Here is a 17,368-nt window from a genome sequence, read left to right as displayed (position 1 = left end):
CGAGCAGGCGGGGAAAGCGCGCGAAGAACGCGGCCGACCGCTCCCAAGGGCGCTGGCCGCGGCCCTTTCCTCTCGGCCGCCTCCTCGCCGGGGCGGGTGGCGCGCCCTGACGCCATTGCTGCCCCCTCCTGGCGGGATGTCCCCGGCCGGCGAGGAGGAGGCGCGGCCAACCTTTTCCCTCCACCTCAGCGACACTTTGGCGTGAGGGAGAGAGGGAGGCATTATTCCGGCGAGGAGCCGAGAGGCGGGCGGCGTGGCGAAGAGGGAGAGAGCCAAGTTGGTGGCGGTGGCGGCGGCGCTGGGGTCCGCCCCGCGGCGCTGCCCGGCCGAGGGGGCGCCTCCCCGCCTATGCCCCACTGCGAGAGGGCGGAGGAGGCGTGGTGGTGGGCAGCGAGCCCCCTGTGCCGGCGGCGCGCCGACCATGCCATGAGCGCCTCAGCAGCAGCCACAGCAGCTGCCGCCGCCTCCTCCTCCTCCTTTCCCTCTGCAGCCACCCAAGCGCAGGAGAGCAGCCGAGGCGCCGCCGCCGCCCGCCCCCCTCGCCATGCAAGGGCTGTGCTGCTGCCTCTGCCTGGTGGCGGCCGCCGTGGCGGGGCTGTCGGCGGCCAACCGCAACTGCCCGGACCTGGTCGTGGACAGCTGCCTGTGCACCGCCGAGCGCTCCAAGGGACCCGGCCGACAGACCGTCCGCATCAAAGTTGTCTGCAGCGGAGGCGAGTTGGTAGAAACTTTGCAGCCCGCCTTGTTGCCCAACCGCACCGTGTCCCTGTGAGTAACGGAGCGAGCGCGAGCTCGGAGGGCTCCGAAGGGTCGGGTCTCTAATCCGCCCGGAGTTCTAATCTCGGGTGCGGGGCGCGCGGGAGGGAAACTCTGCACATGCTCAGAGACAAGCCTGTTTTCCTTTTACAGGTTGTCCGATGGAGCTTCAGGATGCTCCCTGTGCTGCCGCTTCAGTGGAGCGTTCTTGCGGCTACCTTGTGCGTAGGGAAGGGGCGCGTTTGAGGACCCCCTCCCTCCGTCCCTTCCATGTTTGGGTTAGGTACCGTCCTTTTCCAAAGGGACGCCCGTTGGCATTCGGCACGATGAAGGCGTGCTGCGCTTTCAGGCATGCAGGAGTGGCGAGGGGTGGCGGTGTGGTTGAAAGGAAATCCAGCTGTCAAAGGGGGCTGCAGGGACGGGGACTGGAGCAAGCGACGCAAGAGCTCCCCTAGAACTAAGGTGGACCGGCTGTCGTACACACACTTCTCTGCAGAATGGACATACTTAATGGAAATTATGTATTTGTAAAAGGATCTTAGTTTTCTCAGGGTCACAGGAAAACTTGATGCTTCCTTCTCAGTTGACAAATGACAGTCTCACCTAGCAAAGAGATGCCAAGCTAATAGTTTGCATAGTGTGCTCTTAAGTCACCTGTGTCTTTTGCCTCCTTACAATAGAAGTTTGACAGGAAGAAACTCCAGGTATGTTGTGGTGTGGAGGAAGAGAGGAATGAGTAGCAGCCTGGTGCATCTTTCATAAATGCAAATTACTACGGAGGGCTCAGGTCAGATGGTGATTTCTGAACTTTTGGCTCGTCTGCATTTCTAAAGGCTTGTCTACTAGGAGTTCATATTTGCTTCCCTTTCTGGAAACTCTTGGTCGCTTTTTGCTTGCTTTTGGGGGAGCGCTATGTACTGAGAAGTAAATTGCACACTGCCTTGCCCAGTGGTTTTGCAAATAATACTTCCACAATGCATATTATATCAACTGAGGCATCTTTAAATCTGACAGCGGATAATTTCAGACCCTAAAGATAACAGACAAAAATGCCCTGCATAATAAGGGCTGTTTACTGAAATTGATGGCCTTCCCTTAACTGGATTTGAGAAATGAGATATACTGTCCATATTTTTAGATGCCCACTTTAACTGTTTGGAGCTTGCCAGAAGCTCCCCCCCCCCCCGCTCTTTTTGACCCAGCATGTACTCTTCTAGCTATTTGTGCCTGTTGCACAAACTAAAAATGAACATAAGCCTGCATTCATAAGTGTATTTACTTGGAAGTTTCTCACTGAAACCACTGGGACTTGACATCTAAGAAAATATGGACCGGGGCTGTAAATTAACAGGCTGATCCACTTCACAGCTAAGCTGAAGTACTTAGGTATAAATCTCACTGTAGTCTTATTGACATAAAGCCTATACTTAAAGTTTGACCCAAAGCCCAATTAAGACTAAAGTGTTAGACTTTAAGATAATGTACCCCATCGTAAGTAGGGTTTAGGGGTGCATACAGTGCTATTGCATATCTATGTAACTCTGTCAAGTTTAGTGGAAGTTACTTCCAGGTAAATGTGTTTAGGACTGCAGCAAAAAGAGTTTGTTTTGTAAAAGAAATCTCAACTGGTTTGTTGAATGAATTTTAAAAATGGGCTAATGTAATTTACTACTAATAGGCCCAAGTATTCCAAACTGTCTAACTTTGCTCCCTAAATCATACCTTCATGCAACTCATCCAAATCTATTTGTTGACAATTCATGCTGTGAACATTTCCAGCCCTTGCTGGACTTTTCTCTTAAATTCAGCACTTTTTAGAGAGGGAACTGGAAAAGATAATAATTTGCAACATCTGTGGGGCTTGTGCTTGGACATGTACAGCTGTACTCTGTGTTCTGGTACACAACTTTTTGTGAAAGCTGTTGAATATTACGCTGTTCTTACTATTCACCTGGGAACCTCTTCCTCATTAAGGTACAGATGTGCCAACTGCATTTGGAACTGTCTGCAACCCTTCTGAAATATTATACACAACACCATAAAACCATATGATTTAGCATTATCGTCGTGTTTTTATTATCTTAACCATACAACATTCCAACTTGCTTGTGTAGTATGAAACACACTCTCAGTATATTGGGCTGCAGTCTTATGCACACCTAGTTAGGAGTAAATCTCACTGAACACGACAAGTCTTACTTCTGAGTATATATGCATACAGTTGTGCTACATGTGAACTTTCTCCACCAGTTAACAAGTTTCTGAAAACAAAATGTCACATGTAAAGAAAAGACTCTCCTCGCTTTATTTTGAAAACATGGAAGCATTGGGTCAGATTTCTTGCATCCCAGTTCTGAACAGTGTTTATTTGGAAGTGACAGCCATTTGTTTCAATTTAACTTATTTCCGTATAAACATGCTTAGGAATACAGTGTCTGGCATATATTTATCTAGTAAACTTGTATATGTTTTTTGTTTCCAGCTATTGAATGCAACACATTTTACAAATTTGATACTATTCCCTATAGGACTGTTATATTAGAAAACAAGTGGGCTGGTTGATGGGGGGGGGCAGTTGAACTCCTACGATGAAAGGGAAACAAATATATAGTAACTGTCCACTTGCTGACACTTTATCCGATCTTCTGCACTATAAAAACACCATTTCCCCCCAAAAATTCATTGCATCATGGAAATGACAAATGCATTTATTGTATTTCACATTTAGAAATACCTTTAGATCTTTTAAATTAGTTTACTTTACATTTTGTGAACATTTTTAATGTACACATAACTTTTGAAAGTATTAATTTAAAACTAATATTGGGCTATGAAATGGAAGTTTAAACAATAATCTGAGTAAATGAAAGGAAGGAAATGCCTGTTTCAGTAGCTGAACATGTGGCTGACAGTTTGATTGAAAGTGTCAAATACTTTCTGCAGAGAAAGTGTTTATGGTGAATTAAATTACACTTGTGTGACATTTGGCCAGCTGCAGAAATTGGTGATAAAAAGCGCAAACACTAGTGTCCATAGATATGTTTTTCTAGCTGCATGGAAGAGCTGGGAAAGAGCATTTTCATGCAGACAGTGTCTGTTTCCATTCAGTTTTATTGGCCCATGGAGAAGGAGCTGCAGCATATGGAACATAACTTCTCAGATTGTTTTAACAAACTGAGAATAGAGGGGGTGAACAAAATAAATGTGTGTTACAGATGCAATAGCACCTTTTAAAAGCGTAGAAACCATTTTATCCAGTAATAAAAAAACCTTCAATACTGTTGTAATAAATCAAGATTACTTTTTTCTTAGGTAATATTTCCATACAAAACTAGGCTGACTGGCCAAAGCAGAAGAACTGTTGTATCAGGAAATAAGTAGAATCAGATGGGTACACTGGCAGCTGTACCTCTACCATATTACTGATATTGCAAGGGATGTCTATCTGCCACATAAGAATAATATGTTCTCTGGCAAACAAATAGTTGGAAAGTGGTTGAAAGACCCATTTTGTTTTGAACAGTGAGAGGTTTTTTTTGCAGCAGTCTTGTACCTGGCATTACGGTACTTGAGAATTCTAAGAAAACAAAAGCTCAGGGCAGTTTTGAAACCAGTGGTTAAAATCTGTGCAGTTTTGAAAGGTTGAGTCTTTGAATCAAAATGGCATCTTGATTCAGAATAGAAGAAAACCTGCTCCATGATCTCAGGAACTGTCATGCAAAGTTTGGTGACCATACCTTAAGAGGTGTCCAAAGACATAGCAAACTGGCAAACAACTTTCCAAAATATAGGATAGATGTAGGTTAAGATTGTGCTAGATTCCACTACTCACACGAATAATAATAAACTGCATAACTATTATACAATGGGATATGCTTAGTCAGCTAACAAAGCTGGTGTATTGGAGGGAAAGGAACTTACGGTTTAATTTCTCCTTTAAGTTGAGTCAAATGCACATGGCAGGATTAAACATAACTGCTGGTAGATAGTTTGCAAATGTAGGCCATTATCTTGTGTTTGAGTGTCAAGAGAGCTTTGCAACCTTGATTTGAATTAACAGGTTTGAGAAACTGTACATCTTATGATTGTCTGGGCTGTTGAATGTGAGACCCCATAAATTAAAGAAGTGCACTGGCAGTTGAACCCAACTGAGACGATTAGGCAGCTGCTCTGCCTTATTGATGTTTAAAAGGGTACTTTGTTTAAAATATTCTCCATGCATGCCATTCTGCCTAATAATTCATGACTCTAGAAATGGAAACTCTGCAATTTTAGCAGTATGGATTTTCAAAGCATCTTGATTTTATTTTATTTTATAAAAGTATTTGAGGAAAGTGTTTCCCACTGATATGCTAGTTTCTTATTCCATATATTAGGTTGGCTCTAGATTTACCGTAGTTATGCTTAAAATCCCATCGAAAATGATGGAATTTCAGTAGAGTTACTCTAAGCATTACTATGTCAGGTTCCATACCATGGTTATTAAGTGTTTGGCTATTGAGATGACTGTACCTTTTTCCCTTGGCCACCAACTCTAACAAAATAGAGCAATTGCAAACATTTATTAAATCCTCACGTCAGCTGTTTCTAAAACAAGTGATACCATAACTGCTGCAATATGCTTAATTACTAGCATTATTGCTAGAAAATATTTTATTGTCTTCTGGTGAAGGTCATTAATGTACAGTGGTATCTTGGGTTACAGACACTTCAGGTTATGAGTTTTTGGGTTGCGCATGGTGCCAAACCCGAAAATACCGGAACGGGTTGCTTCCAGGTTTTGGCGCATGCACAGAAGTGCCAAATCACGACCCGCACATGTGCAGACGCGGCACTGCGGGTTGCAAATGCTGCAGGTTGCGAACGTGCCTCCTGCACGGATCACATGCACAACCCGAGGTTCCACTGTATTTAATTAGGATGTTTGTACCATGTGTTTGCCGATTCAGAATAATATAGTGTTTCAGCAAGCAACTCAAATAAATAAAAACAAACAAACAGTTTTTCTTTGTTTAAACTTTATGTCAGAATACTTGGGGAATATTTGTGCATGCTATTGACTCTGTTTGCATGTAATAGTAAACCATGGTCAGAAAGGAACCATGGTTTATTAAAGCCCTATATGGCCTAGGACCCTCTTACCTACGGGTCCATCTCTCCAGGTATGCCCCACGGAGGACCTTAAGGTCTGCAAATAATAACACCCTGAAGATCCCAGGCCCCATAGAGATTAGACTGGCCTCGACCAGAGCCAGGGTCTTTTTGGCCATGGCCCTGGCCTGGTGGAACGCTCTGTCCCAAGAGACTAGAGCACTGCGGGATTTGACATCTTTCCGCAAGGCCTGTAAGACAGAGCTGTTCCACCAGGCCTTTGGTCAGGGTTCAGTCTGATTCTTTTCTTTCTGTATAAGAACAAGCATTAAAGAGGCCTCCTAGCCCGCTCACAGGTCCTTTATAAGACCAGTGATAACAGTTGGCACTGGAGAATATTAACCACTCTCAATTTTACCCATGCCATCTATCCAGATTTTAATTTGCTCTGAACTAATTTTAAGATGTATTTTAATTAATTGGTTGTCTGTTTTTAAGTTCTTTGTATACTGTGTTAGTTTTGTGATGTTAGCCGCCCTGAGCCTGGCTCTGACCGGGGGAGGCTGGGGTACAAATAATTTTTTTAAAAATATTATTATTATTATTATTATTATTATTATTATTATTAAACAGCATGCTGCTTTCAATTTTGCCCTCCTCAGAGCTGGGAAATAAACCATAGAATGGTTGACTTAGTGTTAACATGCAAACCATCAACTCATGGTTCGTTTCTCTCCAAACAAATCACAAGTGGAAGGTTTCTTCTTGGCTTCTGCTCATAGTTTATTTGGAGAGAAGCAAACTATGAGTGCTGGATCGCACCTAATACTGATTTATTAATATTTATTATTTTATCCTCTTCTTTCCTTTTTCTTCATCTCTTGTATGTTGTTGGATGGAAACATTTGTTTTGCAGTTTCCAATGTCAATCCACCTTCACAACTTTTCATTTAAAAATCAATACACATTATTTTTTAAAAAAATATATTAAAAACAATACCAGTACTGATGGTGACTGTAAAATAGATGCAAAATATAACATAGTTCCATGAAGTTTCAAATATTTACTACTGTCATAACTTCTTTTTTTGTATGTGTGTGGATTATTATTTTTTTTGCTGATGTTTGGCTTTAATTTTTTTGTTGCCTAGATTTGCTTTCCCTCTGCTACAACTATGCTTCATGGATTGTGCATTGATATGGTAGCCCACATTAGCAAAGTGTTGGAGTTCATTGCCACTGAGATCATAAACCTATTGGTGCAAGGTGTAATGATTGCTAGTTTATGTCCCCGTAAGTAGTAGAATATTTCTGAAACTTTTTGATCAGTTAAATTGCTGTGAACCCAAATTTTATGTCTTAAATTATACTTGGTTTAAAATTTTGGTCTAAATCAAATAATGGATTACAGGCTTTGAACATTGTTCCAGTGCAAGCTGCCCAGCTGCACCCGCCTCTCATCTCCCTGCACCATGCTATGAGAAAATTGCAGAAAGAGCTTGTTTGTCTCTCAAACTAGGAGTGGTAAGCAAAGCACAAACCTTGGATTCTGCTTGTGGCTTGCTTGGAGTGAAGCAAACCATGAGTCTGATAATGCAGAACTTGCACTGTAGTTCATGTGTTCCCAGAGAAAGAGGAGATGTTCTACCTCCATGGTCAGAGGCATTATACTGCTGGACAGCAGTTCCTGAGAATCTCAAGTTGCAAGAGTGCTGTTGCATTTGCATCTAGCTTGAAGGCTTCCCACAGGCATCTGGTCAGCCACAGTGAGGACAGGATGCTAGATTAGATATGCCGGTGGCCTGACCTAGCAGGCTTGCCTTAAATTCTTAGGATTGAGCAGTGTGCTCAATCATTCACAACAATGTCAGGCATCATTTTAAAAATTTGTGTGCAGTTAGTTCGCTTTAAAAAAATAAACACCGAGTACCTTGTCTTGAGGCCACCTTAAGTTTCTGATCCCAGTTTATCTGCTGGTTGAACAAGTCCCTGGTCCTGTTCCTGTCTTGAACTTCAGACCATTGGTCCATCTAACTCAGTATTGTGCACATGGAATGGCAGTGGCTCTCCAGGTTTTCCGGGCATGGTGGTCTTTAACTTCACAAGTTTGCTTATGGTACATACCAGTTTTTAAAGGGACCTTCTAGAAATGGTTAAACTAATTGTAATTCATTAAAGCAGTATGTCTGAAGGCTTACAAGGTGATGTGTGTAACAGTCTGTCTAAAAAACTGATCTCCCCTATCTTTCTGGCATCTCCTTTCTTATTGCTCTAAGGCTTGCTGCATTTACTTCTTATTCCTAGTGTCCTGGTTGTGTTCAGATCTCTCAATTTCACAGTCTTCCTGTATTATTAGTTTGTTGTTCATTGTCTCAGTGAGCCATTCCTGCTATGGCTCTGGGCTCTAGCCCTAATAGCTGGACTGCAGCTCACAACATGGATTTCTAACTTGAACCCTCTTAGTTCTTTCTATAGCTGATCAGGCTCTGTCTTGCCTAATGGAACTGTTATGTTGCAGCCCACATTTCTCTTCACCTTTCCTGAAGTATCTGCAGCTGCCTTCGTTTTGCTGAGCCTTGCCTGCTCTCTCTATCCAGGATGGAATATAAAGACGAAAGGTCATTGACACTTTAGCTCCTTCACCAGATACAGCTATTCTCATCCCACGATAGGACCACAGGAAATGTAGTATGCCAACAAACATATGTTCAGACAATGTAAAACAAGGAATTCTTCTCCCACTTCTCAGGAAATGTAGTTATCGTGAGCCGGGAGAACAAATTTTTCTTGTGCGTATATGAAATCTGGAAGCTTGGACAACACCTCCCCATTGCTTATAGAAGAGCTTTATTCTCTATTGTCAATTTTATCTTCATCTTAATTAGATTAAAATGAATGTCATTATTTTTGGACATATGTATGCAAAGTGTGAAGTTGGCATTTACACCAGCCTTGTAAATAAAATACAGTATTTTTACTAGCCTGCTGTGAACTAATAGAGGAGGGAATACTGTAGAAGTTTTCTCTCTTGCATTACTGTGTTGGGGATAGAAGCCTCTGGCATCCCACTTGGTTTCTGTGCTGGCTCAAAAAAGAGGTGGAGGGGGGTTCAGAGGGTAATTGATGCCTCATAGTGGGAGGTGCCAGATTCCCACTATGGAGGCAATATCCCCCCTCTTTAATAGGGCCTCCTGGGATCCAGAAGTGTTAAATAGCTATCGCCTGTCAGTTATGCCCTTCTTGTGCAAGGTTGTCAAGAGAGTGAAAATGGCCCAGCTGCAGGAATATTGGGAGAAGAAGTAGATTATCTGGACCCATTTCAGTTTGTTTTCCAACACAAATATGGAACTGAAGCTGCCCTGTTTGATTGTTGGAAGAGGCGCACGGGAATGCACTCCTGTTGATTCTCCTCAACCTCTCCATGGCCTTTGATACAGTTAACTACTGTATTCTTCTGGACCAACTCTGTGGGTTATGTGTGAAAAGCATCACACAGTGGTGGTTTAGCTCGTTCCAACTGGTGTCAATAGTAGGGGCAATTTTCTGCACCATGGGAAAGGATCTGTGGTGCCCCACATGGCTCCATTTTATAAGCCATCCTGTTTAGCATTTTCTTGAAACTGCTGGGAACTGTCATCACGATATTTGGAGAGTGAGGTGTCATTGGTACACTCTGTCTCATGGTTTCAGCTAAATTGGAAGAGACTTTTCAGGCTCTTGGCTGATGCTTGAAGATGATAATGGGCAGAATGAGGGCCAGTACATTGAGACTGAATCCCAACAAGATGGTGGTGTTGTGTGTGCTAAGTTCTTGTGTCCGAGATGTAGAGAGGCAGCCTGTCTTGGATGGGGTTGCACTCCTGGAAAGGACAGGTATATAGCTTGTGGGTGCTCCTTGATCTAGCTCTAGGGCCCTTCTTGGAGAGAGAAGACTTGACAGCTGTGATCTAAGCTCTTATCATCTCCTGGATTATTGAAAAGTGCTCTGATAGCTGTTCCAGAATCAGTGCTCTGGGCATCTCCTGCCTCGTAGGGCTGGGTGATATCAGCTTTTTAACATTGCAGTGTATCACCAGCCAAACATTACGGCTTGGCAATATACCACAGTGTTAGGGGGGGAAAGGATGCATTGGCCTCTGCCCACAAGACACTGGGTGAAACTGCCCCAGCTTTCACCTAGTCTCATGGGCTTGGACAATGTAGCTTGTTGGTGCTGCTCAGCTGGGGGGAGAGAACCCCCCCCCCAGGAGACAGCCCCTGTGCTCTCGCCATTCACACGCAAGTGAGCTCACCGTGGGGAGCGGCAACCACGTTCCCCTCAGCTGAGCAGTTTCACAGCGCTCCAACCCCGCCACTGGCTTGTGGGAGCCAGTGCCGGGTTGGGGGCTCCTTTAACTGCTCGACAGAGGCAAGGGCAGCTGCACACTCCTCAGCTGAGCAGTTTAAAGATGCAAAGGGATGAACAAGCTGTATCTTGACTCCCTCCAGCAGACGCTGCTACTAGAGGGACTTAGGAGCGGTGGCGGTTTCACCAGCGATATCCTGCTGAGTGAACCTGACATCGTAGTCTGCTCTTCATACTGGTGCTGGGTGATATATTGCCCAGGCCTACTACCTGGATTGTTGCAGTGTGCTCTGTTAGCAGTTTTCTTGCCCCTGAAGGTTCAAGGGGGTGTTAGCCTTTATAGTAGTGGCCTCCCAAGTTCTGAGATTCATCTCCCAGACGTGTACTTGGCTCTTACATTATTCACATTTTTGTGGCATCCTTAGGTACACCTTTTCACTCAGGCTTGGAAAATGGCTGAATGTGAGTTTTGGTATCTGATGCCATATTGCTATATTTTCATTTGGTGTTTCACACCTTTTGATTTTAGATTGCATTTCCCCCTGCTTATTGTTTTCCCCACTTCACACCCAGGATTATCTGTGAATTGGAAATCTATTTCCAATCATGGCTTGATTGCATGTGCGATGATATGATAACTGTAGTGTAGCAGGAACTTGTATGAAATACACCATGTAGAGGAAGTGAGCGAGAGTTTTCCCATTGTGCCTACACTTTCTCACTAGAGTAGTGGCAGCATTGGCTGGGATGGGGAAGGAGCGTGGGATGAAGCTTTTGCAAGAGTGGAGAACAGGTCAGTGGCTTGGGAGGGATAGGTGCAATTAATTTAGTGGTCCTCCATTTACCAAGAGGCAGTGGTTTCTTCTATCCAGAAGGGTGAGTGGAAAATTGCATGAGTGGCTCATATAAGCAGTAAAAAGGTTTTAAGTGAGCACTCAAATGATGAATATTCAAAACTGAAGTCTAGTTTTTTCTTACTTCTTTGATTTCCTCTCTCTCTCTCTTGCGTGTGTATATGTGTGTGTCAAATACCAGTCATTGAATATTATGGAAGAAGCATCACCATCAGCTTTTATTGATCTGCTGAGTTTTAAATTGCATAGCAAAGGAGAGTGAATTAAGTACTAATCTAGAACACTGGGAACAATATTTTAAATCACTGGGACACACTGGAAAGAATGGAAATGATTTGAAACACCTGGCTGACTTCTCTTTGACAATGTGCAAACTATTATAAAGCTATTCAAAAGCAAGTTGTTCTGCCAGAATGCAGTAGCAGCAGACTCTTGAAGCATTTTTATAGTATTTGGGGCTGCAGGCAGTTAGGGGAGCTGCTGGTTCTTGGCTGCTTTCCCCCCCACTTAGGATCTTTGCAGGAAAGGACACCATTTTACCCTGATAAGTACATCCCAAGTCTATCTTTTCTGCTGTCCACTTCTGCAAATGTTGAAGTGTCGCTGCATATTGTTGACGCATCTAATGAAAACTGCATGGAACATTTCATGGTTTCAAAAGCTAAGAGTAAGGAAATAATAGTGACTGGGACAGAAACCACAGTATCTGGCAAATTGCTACATTATTGTTGTAAGTGTTCTTTTATTTGTAGGAATGCTTTACAGTATCTGAGACAGTAAACCACAACGTTTTGCTACATTAGACAGCAGTCACGAGCTTGATTTTGTGGGTCAATTAGAATAATTCCCATGTGTACATATAATCCAAATAAATATAGTGTATCCAAGTATATATTTTCTGGAACGGGAGGGCCTTCCAGTCAAACGTCCAATATCTATGTGGAAGTTCTGTTTAAAACGGCTGTAGTGTTGCCACTAAAATTAATTCCCCCCCTTAAATAAACCAGTAAATGAATAAATGCATTGATTTAAAATTAGATTAGAAAAAGAAATGGAGTATAAATAACTTTCTTCATTTGAACTTTGGAGGCAGGGTGACAAATTCAAGTTCTTACCCCACAATGCATGTCTGTTCTGCGTAAATCACATTAGTTTCATGAGGCTTACTCCCAGGTAAGTGGACATACAGTTGCAGCCTATGCCTTTGCAGAAGAGTGTTGCGCACTCTTGTTCAACCTGTTCTGTGATTAGCAAGGAAAGGAGTGTTATTCCTTGGATCATGATGAATTGCACTTCACCATGCATAGGAATTTAATTATGCTTTTAGACCCACTTATAGTAGCTGTAGAGAAGGAAGGATGGAGTTAAATCTGTGTTGAACTTTCTTCTTAACTAAGATACTAAGAGGACACATCCCCATATTTGTTTTGGTCTAGTTAATATGCAGGATGGATTAATTCAAAAGGGCAAGTGACAGCTTTACTGGGAAGAGGGAGAAATGGACAGATTGTAGAATTACTATACTGTACAATAAGTATCTTTGTATAGTGAGGTGGTCATTTTTAGTAGTTCATAATGATCATTATTAGTAGTTCATAATGCTGATTCTGCCTTGAAAGCTCAACATATAATGCAAATACCAAATGTTTCTTAGACATAGTTGCTTATAAAACCCAACTAAAAAATCAAACTAACTCGTTACATTTTCCAAATGCTATGTTTCTACAAGAATATTTATTCTTGGGCAAACCAATTCTCTGCTACCATTTCAGTTACTGTAGCTTTGCAGAAGCTTCCCATCTAAGTGGCAAGTAGGCGTGGAGGAGAAATTCGCTTCAGTTTTAATTTAAAGGTGAACCTTCATCACTTGCATTTTCTGAAACACCATGTGATCCAAGAAAGACCATGCCAGCCATCCTTCAAAATTTGCAGCTCTCTGAATTTTGCAATTCAGCTATATAGCCCAGATCTTATGGCATTGTATTGCTGATTGGAGGTTTTGAAAGCCTTTTGTTCTGGCCTTTGGCTGTTCAGTTTACATGAACTAGAAGAACAGTAGGATGGCACTAGGCCCTTCACAGAAATTTAAAGTGTTGCGTTGTCATACTCGGGCTCATGGTTTGTTTCTCTCCAAGCTATGAGTGGTGACAAATATTTTATTCTTTTTTGCTTACTGCTCATAGTTTGTTTGGAGAGAAACCAACCACTACCTCAGGTTTCTACAGCATGGCAAGTCAGACCCTTGGTTTGTTTCCATCTACAGCATGGCAGGAGCAAAGAAGGAACACCACACATTTTTTAGAGCAGTGTGCAACAACAGCACATGCTTCATTCACATTAAACCATAGTTTGTTTTAAACCACAGTTTAATATGACATGCAGAGTTTACTTCGGTGCCAACTGCCATCTTAAAGGCAATCATCCAATAAAAAGCAATATGAGTGATTTTTTTCTAAATTGGCTCCTGCTTCATTGCCGCAAAGGTGGGAGTTCAGTATCCTGTGTACACTGAATGAGTGACCACTGCCCTGGACATTATACAGCTTTTAGCAACAGCCTTTAAAACAAATGAGTACTTTGTGGGATTGAAACCCTTACTTTAAACACATATTGGATGGCAATAACTTAGATAAATGTATTGTATTGGGAATGTTTATTTTCCGTAATGGTATTTCAGACATTGTAACACCAGAGTGGCTTACAAATGAGGATAACTCAGTTGGTAGAGCACAAAACTCCTAATCTTCAGGGTTGTGGGTTTAAGCTCCATCTTGGGTGAAAGATTCCTGCATTGCAGGGAGTTGTAGATGATGCTTGTGTTCTGTTCTATGTTAATGCTTTCAATGTCTTAGTGAAACTCTGAATTTATTGGCATGAATGAAATTGTTAGCCGACTGAGCATTTTATACATTTTTTTTTAGTGTCATAGTTGGGAGAAAAGTTAGGTAGGAAAGCAAATTTTCAATTCTGGATCTATTTCCCCCCACTTTCTTCTTCTTTGGCAATCACTCATAGCCGAGTAAGATCGTCTTCCATAAACACAGTTTTAACAGTGAGTCTGTAAGTGACCGTGGAGGCCAATTGTGGATCCACACGTCCTTCCACAGTGGGGACATAGGTTTCTGGGTGGGAGTTGATCATGGTGAGGGTTTGCCAAGTGTTTCTCCCTCTTAGCACGTTACTTCCTTGCATCCTGAGTTTGAGTGACTTCAAAGCCCATGACACCTTTGGTAAAGGCTGTTCTCCAACTGGGGCGCTCGCAGGTCAGTGTTTCCTAGTTCTCGGAGTTTATACTACATACTACATACTTTCCCATGTAAGAGAAAATTGACAGCTCAAGATTTCATTGCTACCACATGACATGGAAATATCTGATGATCATTGCCATGATTGATTATAACCATGATCAATATAGATGGTGAAAGTGCTGTCATGTTTACTATGTACTATTTCCCCCTTTTTTTAAAAGAAAAACTATCCCGCCCTCCAGAACATGCAGACATTTTAACTTTCAAAACATTTGAGAATCAGGTATTGGACATAATAGTCAAAGAATAGGCAGCTGTGGATGGTCAAAATTGACCTCCGTTGCTTCTGCAATGTTTGATCCTTGTGTTTGAAGAAAAATGTTAAGATTTTTGCCTTTGAATGATAAACCCGGTTACTGAAATTACTGTAGAAAGTTTACTGATACCCTGAGAATTGGTTTGCTCCATCCGTATATTGTGAGGCTTTTAAAATTCCTGTCATCTAGTCCGGATTTGGGACAGGACAATGACTAAACATGAAGGTAAAGGGAAAAGAGCATAACCCGAGGCTGCCTAAAGGCATGGTGATTTAAGTGAAGCTACAGCTTGAAACTTACTAACAGAGCTGCCTTGCTTTGACAGTTCAAGGAGTCTCAAGACAGAGAAATTGCCTCCTAACCATTCAGCGTTGCACTGTTACTGCAGAGTGTGTGTGTGTGAACAAATCTATTGAAAGAAATAGCTTACTTAATATGGAGTTTGTGCTCATTAACAACTAGTACATTTATATTACTTTCACAGAAGGGTTTTTTTCTTTTTGGCTAGGGGGGAAACCTTTTTTAACTTGGTATTTTAAAAAGTGCTGAATCTTAAGCATGTAAAACTTCTAGATGTTAACAGCTTGGCAAGCTTCCTTTGCAAAATAGCAGCAAAAAGAGACCTTGAGAAGACAGAGCATTTTAAAAAAAATTGCTTTCTTATATTCAGCTTTCATAAACCATTGAGGGAAATATCAAGCCCTCATCACCTCCAATGTTGTCACGGCTGAATAATAAAATATTAAGAAGACTATTTAGTTGAGTGCAGTTACTAAGTTCAGAGCCTGCGTGAAGTTTTAACAGAGTTGGAAACAGCTTCTTAAAACTAGGAACAAAGAAAGTAAGGGGTTCAAAATGGGGAAGATGGAAAGGGACAGTTTAGTAAACTTTGGTCTGAAGAGAAACTAACCCTTTCCAAGAAAGTTAAGTCTCAACTCGTGATTTCAGAACTGGCTGAGGCAGATGGCATGAATTAGGGAAGCTGAGATTTTAAAAGTAGTTTTCCTTGGATTTTATAGAGGAGAATCTGTGGAGTCTGGATTTTCATAATCTAAATCCCAAGAGAGAAAAAACTTGCTATATGCTTATTTATTGCACGTTGCCCACACCTTTGGTTGTCTTGCTGATACTTTCTTCCATTGGTATTTTTGTTTTTAATACTTGAACCTGTGCTGCTATCCAGTGCCAAAAAAAGCAATAAACCTGTCAGGTTTTCCAGGAGATCAGTAGCTGGAAGGAGAAGGCTCTTAAGTACTTGAAAGGATATTAACCTTGGCAAAGATAAAAATCCTGGACTTGGAAGGAATCCAGTGGATCATCTTAAGTCAATGTTTTCTCTTTTTTTATAGGAAAGAGCTCACAATCTCAGATTGTTCCATTACTGACCTGCTCAAATAGTTATGATATTCTCCTTAATGTTAACCTTGAGCAAACTCCTTGATTTGTTTGTGATGTGCTTGTGACTGGCACTGAGAAAAGGGTGAACAACTGTTCTGCCTTCAGTTGATTTATTTGTGTGTGTAATTAATTAATTAATTAGTTGCTTTTAAAAGTGTTGCCCGACTCTTCCACTAAACATTACTCAAAGGGGCTTGGCATTCTTTTAAACATAGCAAGACAAACATAAAGCCTATGCTAGATGACAAAGCCTTACCAAAAAACCCCAAACCCCTTGGTCTTGTGCTTTTCTTTCTACTCTTCTCTCCCTCCCCACATGCTAGGGTTGTTAGAAGCAAACCATATCTTGATGTTTCGTGCAGGCTGGCAAACTATGACTTGCCATAATTAGTGAAAGAGGGCTTCATGGTGTGAAAGAAAGAGAGGGGGAAAGGATGCTTGGGTATCTTTTGAGGCTTGTTGATGTAATGTCAAACAATTGTTGACATATGAACCAGCCCAATCCTGCCCATCTTTTTTATGATGACGAATTATGCACAATTCCCCTTTCCCTGTCAGCATCATATGCTTTACATTTGAATTCAATGCCTGTCCAAATGTAGGTTTACCTTTTCAACTTGCCTGGGGTCCTTAAAAGGGGGAGCTGTTTCCTGCGAGGCATTGCTGTGACCCTTATAATGCTGCTCCTTAAGTATTTGCTCCTGTTGTCTCTGATGTCTTTATGGGGGCTTCCCTTTGTATGTTTGGCAGGAACATGGATGCATTTGGCTTTTCATTTTTTGTGTGGAAACGTTAACATGTTGTTGTCTTGAATTTTTACGAGTTGTATTTTTATGTGTGTTTGAGTTTTGTATTTGTGTGTTATTCTTTGTGAGATGCCTTGGGAGCCTTATTTAGCCGAAAGACTGCATGTAAAGAAACAGTAGCATGTAACACCAGTGCCAAATGAAATAATTACTTCTCAGCTATTGGGGAGAATTTGGCCTTTGATAAGGACTGCAACGCCATTGGTTTCTCTCTTAGCAGCACCACACTGTTAATTAGAATTCAGTTATATTACATGAGAAGAATATGGCTGGATCAGACCAAAATGCTATGAAAGCCAGCATCCTGTTCCTTAGAGTAGCCAGCTAGATGGGAGGCCTTAAAAAGAACATTAGGGTAGTAGTCCTCTCATGGGCTGACAGATCGGAAGGTCGGCGGTTCGAATCCATACAACGGTGTGAGCTTCCATTGCTCTGCCCCAGCTTCTGTCAACCTAGCAGTTCGAAAGCATGCCAGTGCAAGTAGATAAATAGGTACTGCTGCGGCGGGAAGGTAAACGGCCTTTCTGTGCACTCTGACACTCGTCACAGTGTC

General features: G+C 42.1%; 1 protein-coding gene across 1 annotated transcript in view; it reads left to right on the top strand.

The window, feature by feature from the left end:
- Positions 1-225: 225 nt before the first annotated feature.
- ADGRA1 (adhesion G protein-coupled receptor A1) overlaps positions 226-17,368 on the top strand; it is a 313,190-nt gene continuing 296,047 nt past the window's right edge. The window contains exons 1-2 of the mRNA XM_083740999.1: positions 226-271; positions 455-768. Coding sequence (XP_083597125.1) covers positions 545-768 — 224 coding nt within the window. The 5' untranslated portion in view covers positions 226-271; positions 455-544. The remainder of the gene's footprint in view (positions 272-454; positions 769-17,368) is intronic.

This window comes from Podarcis gaigeae (assembly GCF_964106915.1).
Source record: "Podarcis gaigeae genome assembly, chromosome: 5".
In the NCBI taxonomy this organism is placed as follows: Eukaryota; Metazoa; Chordata; class Lepidosauria; order Squamata; family Lacertidae; genus Podarcis; species Podarcis gaigeae.
The sequence above is the reverse complement of the archived record's forward strand: the minus strand, read 5'-3'. Positions and strand labels throughout refer to the sequence as shown.